The sequence below is a fragment of the Agrilus planipennis genome, unplaced genomic scaffold (genome assembly GCF_000699045.2).
Source record: "Agrilus planipennis isolate EAB-ADULT unplaced genomic scaffold, Apla_2.0 scaffold363, whole genome shotgun sequence".
Taxonomy (NCBI): Eukaryota; Metazoa; Arthropoda; class Insecta; order Coleoptera; family Buprestidae; genus Agrilus; species Agrilus planipennis.
Window position 1 is genome coordinate 19,661 of NW_020439263.1, and position 5,625 is coordinate 25,285.

At 33.1% G+C, this 5,625-nt stretch overlaps 1 protein-coding gene across 2 annotated transcripts in view; it reads right to left on the reverse strand.

Annotated features, from left to right (window-relative positions):
- The window catches only part of LOC108742739 (innexin inx1), a 20,034-nt gene that overhangs the window by 7,893 nt on the left and 6,516 nt on the right, over positions 1-5,625 (reverse strand). The window contains exon 1 of one of the 2 annotated variants that reach the window (XM_025978266.1): positions 3,388-4,038. The exons of the other annotated variant lie outside the window; for it this stretch is intronic. Within the exon in view, the coding sequence (XP_025834051.1) occupies positions 3,388-3,639 (252 nt within the window). The 5' untranslated portion in view covers positions 3,640-4,038. Of the gene's footprint in view, positions 1-3,387; positions 4,039-5,625 lie in introns of those variants that run through there. 2 annotated transcript variants of the gene reach the window in all.

Consider the following 5,625-nt stretch of genomic DNA (forward strand, 5'->3'; position numbering starts at 1 on the left):
CTCAAATGAGGATATATATATATATATATATCTATTACAACATATACATTGTTCGAATGTCTTCTAAAAATGCTATAAATATGCAGTAAATATTACTTCTTAAATTTACCCATGTAACAATGTCCAAATGACTTTGTAAATGTTACAGTGACACACCTCGCATTTTCTTTAAGATTCTTAGTTTTGCATCCAACAACTTTCAATCTTTTGTGCATGTGCTCCGGATTGGGGGTCTTGGTAGTTTACGGTGTTGTGCACAAATCCAATTTGGTTAAGAGATCCGTATGCAGGCCACTCATCTTAAGCTATATGTGGCTCAGGCTCCACTTCTAGTTCATTAATCTATTATTGAATTGAATTTCCTTCTTTGTGGCCTCTGTTTACCTATTCTTTCTAATAACTCTTCATTTCTAACCTTCTCTATTTACGGTATCCTCATCATTCGCCGGTAAAACCATATTTCAAACACTTCTAACCCTTTCTTTTCCGCCACGTCCACTGACCATGTTTCGCACCCGTACAGGGCCGGGCTCCAAACATACGCCTTTAACAAGCTTAGAAGTGACTTCTTTTTATTGAAGGCGACTCGACCCTGCGCTATCCTCTGCTTTATATCCCTATTACTCCTTCGTTCTGACTTATCTGACTTCCTAGATACCCAAAAGCAGCCATTTCTTCTAATTTTTACATTCGCTCTTTTCCTACTTTTTCTTACCTTGCATATCCACGGTTTCTATTATTTTCAATTTCGGCATCAGTCTTCTGAGCAGCTGGTGCATTTCTCTGAAGAAGGCGTCCTCGATTATATTTACGTTTTCCGATAAATCATGATTCGTCAATCTATACGGGATCTCCGGAGATTCCACAGAGCTTTCCTCATAACTCCGACATGATTTTATTGCAAAGTTCCCTACACATGTTAAACCAACACAAAAGAAACAGGAACACAATTTCCAAAATATCGAACAAACCCAAATTGCAATTTAACTTCTGGTTTATGTCAGTGTGGTAAAAAAATTGATTTGCAGATCTTAAGAAATCGCCTTTTCTGTTACGTCTCCTTTTTTCTTACATTTCGCTAGCACATTTTGAACAAGATTCTGTTATATTATCCGAATGTAGAAGTTGATGTCGTTGAAATTCTTCATGTGCATACTGTTACTTAATAAACAATCGAATAAATACGAAGACAGTATTGTAAACAGTTTCTTTTATACCAAACAATTACGTACCTTTTACATCATTTGGACAATTATCACCATATTATACGTAATTACTTATATACTTCATTCGATAGGAAGGTAGTTATTGTTAATAAGATAATTAACATAATACGTACTCCGTTGTGTATTTCTTACGGTAGAGCACATTTAATACTCTAGATGTACCCCGTAGAACATTTCCAACAGTAGAGTACACACTATACCAGCATCAAAATAACAATATCTGATTTTTTTTTTGATACCTATAATATGCACTTATATTCAACTTTTTTTTTTTTTGAGAACTGTATATCGTAAGAGTGATTAAAATTGATTATTGATTACAGAAGTTTTTCCGAATGTTCTTGATTTTATAAGAAAATCAAATGGAATTCTGTTGAACAGAAACATTCAAAACACTGTATTAACCCAAAATACCACACAAAACGTTTAAAAGATTGATTGTAAGTCTATAATTACAAGGATGGCACCTTGGGTGTCAAAATGCCTAAGTATTATTAATAAGGACGTTTATTAGTAGCAGCAAATACTCACTAGATGGCAATATACTTGAAAAAGTATTATTATGAATCTTCTAAACGTTTTACATGGAATTTTGGATTACACAGTTTTGTTTGTTTTAGTGATTATAAATGCCTTCATGTAAAATATTTACTTTCAAATCTCAACTTATGTCTGTATTTGGCCTAATGAATAATAGCTGATAGTATAAATCAACACATGATTCACTTCAACTTTACGGAATATTTTGCATAGCAATAAATAAATAATTGGTATGTTATTTGCAGATTGCATCTGAAATAAACCCTGTAATTGTTCGATACTTTTTGAAATGAAAAAACGGGATCCTTATATTGTTTACACACTTAACCACTGATCATATATATAAAACTAAACGTAAGGTATTTTTCCCCGATTTAATAAAATTTCACAATCTGATTCGAAGATCTTATAACACATAAATAAAAGAAAAGTCCGAAAATCATTCATTTATAATTTTATGAGAGTTATTAGGCACGTAACAAATTTCATTTCATTATTAACTTTGATACCTGTACATCATGATATTTCCCATTCATTCTTCATCATAACTTCAGGTCCTTTTTAACTAATTTTCAAATCTGATCGCTCAACATTCTGTACGATATAAAAAGGTGTCGTTAACTGATATCTGTTTTGACGAAAGTGGGTTTTGCGAAATCGAAGGAGTGAGTTATATTTCGGGTCCTTTCTAACCGATTTTCAAATTAAGACGCGTGAGATTTCGCCCTTTACTGTCGGTCAAGCCAATTTAAATTTATATGATATAAAACTGCGTAAAAGGGGTATCGTAAGGTGACGTGATTCGGCGAATATGTTTTTTTCTGTGAAATCGAAGGAAACGATTCATATTTTCGGCTCCTTTTTAACTTAATTCTCAAATTTCGTTTCTTACGCGATGTTTCAACCAGAAGATCATCTAATAAGGTAATTCAATAAGGGATGCACCCTGCTTTGGATCTCTTATTCATGGGGACCGACAAGTCATATGTATTTCTTCTAAAAATTGAAAATTACGCGTGATTTAGGAATTGTATACTTAGGTTCTTTTATTTTTCGTTTTTGAACGGGACCACCAAAAACTCTTATCCATCGGGAACCAAATATCTAAGATCCACCCCTGATCAGATATATAAACCGAATCGTCGAATCAGTTGAAATAACTTAATAAGGCTTTAAATAACTAATTAATTAACCTTCCGAATCCTGAACATACGTTAATCTCTAAAAAAATTTTTTTATTAAAATTCGGATGGAGCGCCATGCATAAACGCATAATTGCCAAATGTTTAATAAAAAAATTAAATATGTACTTTATTGTAGTACCATTAAGATTGATATTAATACTTCAATCTTTAAATTATTAATGCGAAAAATGTTAATAAAGAAAACACCTAAATAAAATCAACTAACACTTTTACTTTGTCACTCCGGAAGTAAAGTTATATTTCAAATTAAGTACCTGATGGCTTTCTTCTAAACATATAATACAAATACTTTTAATATTTTCCGTAATTTAAATTACTTTGTTCGAGAGTAAAAAGTGAAACAGATTAGGATTTAGGATATAACATAAATTATTGCTACCTGTATTCGTCCTTCTTAGAAACTTGTTTGCGTTTACCTGTCTTTTAAATGCATCTGGCATGGTAAAAGTTGAAGAAATCCAACAATAAGTGTTGACCACTTTGTTAGGTACGCCATCCCCTGTGATACATTCTATCGGTTTACCGACCAACTGATCCCCCGTTATCACAAGACTGCACGTCAACAATAACACCGTTGTTAAAATGCAATGAAAACGAAACATGGAACAGTCGGTGGTGACTTCCTGGACTTTAAAATATTCTTTGAGACAACTCAAGAGCTGATACATTTTCGTACTGCGATTGCGAAAAATTAGAGCAGAAAATTATTCGATTTTCACTTTCAGTTCCAGAAACGTTCACATAACAAAAGTGCACTTGATGTAACTAGAGATCTCCCCTTCTTGCATTCTCCATCAAATCACGCACTCACATTACGTCACGAGCCCTATCATTTCAATCGATTCTACTTGCAACTTCTCGCTTCTCATCTGCTGTAGGTCTGGAAAATATCGGCATTATTATGATCAGCACACTGTATCCGATCCGACAGGGAGTCCAGCACCACATTTTCACACATCACCAGATTACAAAGAATCTTTTAATACGTAGGCATCATAGTTTATAGATGTGTATGCGCAGAAATCGTTAAGGTCAGATGAAATCATTTGTTTTCGGATGAAATTAGAGTCTAGTTTAGATTATACGGGGGTAAATCGAAAAAATTATTTCCAATGTCCCGACCTCAACAAAATATAATACCAATGTCACACATGAGTAACAAAGTACACGGTTGTAGTAATCTCATAAATGCGTGAGTGTAGGTTTATTTTTAAAATAGGAGCTATATCGTATGTTGTTCTTTTGTTTCATAAATAAAACATATACTTACTTTATACTTAACTAGCACTTTATACACATGTTCGTGTCTGTATTATGCATGCATGTGTCTGGTTGTGATGTTACTTATACAAGTCACTGACTTCAGCACACAGCACAGTCGCCAATAATGCAAATGATTATTTAATATATTGAATAATGGTAGGGTGCTCGTTTAGATGATTGATAAATAAACTAGTACATCAAGATAGCTTACGCTTTTAAGATGCGCTATTTCTAATCATAAGAAGGCTTTGAACTGATTCCTTTTATTATATGATTATCTATCACGTGTCCGCTTTTTACGATAATTGCTTTTGTTGTAAGGTTGTAGGAACTTTTTGATATAGGTAGGTTTTGTTTGTCTATTTGTCCACCACGTATGATCAGCTAGCCGTGGACATAGCGGTTTAAAATTGCACTATTCGGTTAAAAGCTGTAGAATAACGACAAATAAAATTTGAAGTGACTTAAAGGCAGTTTTAGGGTTTTTGCGAAATTTCACACGACTTTATTAAGCACGTTAAAAGATATTAACGTAAAGGTAGATGAAAACGACTCTCATATTATATTTCCGAACTTGAACAAGCTGATTAATTAGGAGGTCACTTTTGGCGTATTCGAGGTGGTAGAAAACGACGGGAAAAATACGTTGAAGTGTATAGTTGGTTGCATACATTCTAATGACATGATAATTGTTTGATCTGAATTGTTGGTTGCATATACATACATATATGTATACATCACAGTATATTGAAATTATTGAAGAGGCTCAAGTGTTACGCACTAAGGGCTTAAATTATGTTATACTGGAAATGGCTTCAAGTGCTATACACCACCGACAAAAGTACTGTTCAAATTTGAACGGATTAGGGCTAGTTTATCATAATAATACAATACTGTTGTTGACCTACGTTTTTGTATCATATTCAAGAGTATATATATTAAAATTACGAAGATTAGCTGCAATTCTAATTCCAATTCTAAAAATTCTTCGACTAATATAAAGCATGGTGTGTGTTGAGTAAATTGTGGGATATACGTGAAAATACAGATTATTATCGAGAATCCTTGATGCGATGTACTAACAATAATTATCTCCTTTGTCATTAACTTTTGCATTTACAAATAAGTCATTAGTATATAGCATAAGTTCAAAAAGTGTAGAAACAGTTGGATATCTAGAACAAGATGCTTTGTATCGGGAAGTAGAAAAACACGTTTACGATTTTTCTTCAGGAATGTTATAGGAATCGGCTTTAGATTAGCTTTTTCGTTAACATTAGAATTATCTCTTTTTCTCTCTCTAATAATCTACTTTACCTTCGTTGGCAGACGAGGCAAAATTCTGGTCAAAATAATACTTTTCTTTATATATATATATGTCGGTCAAGCCA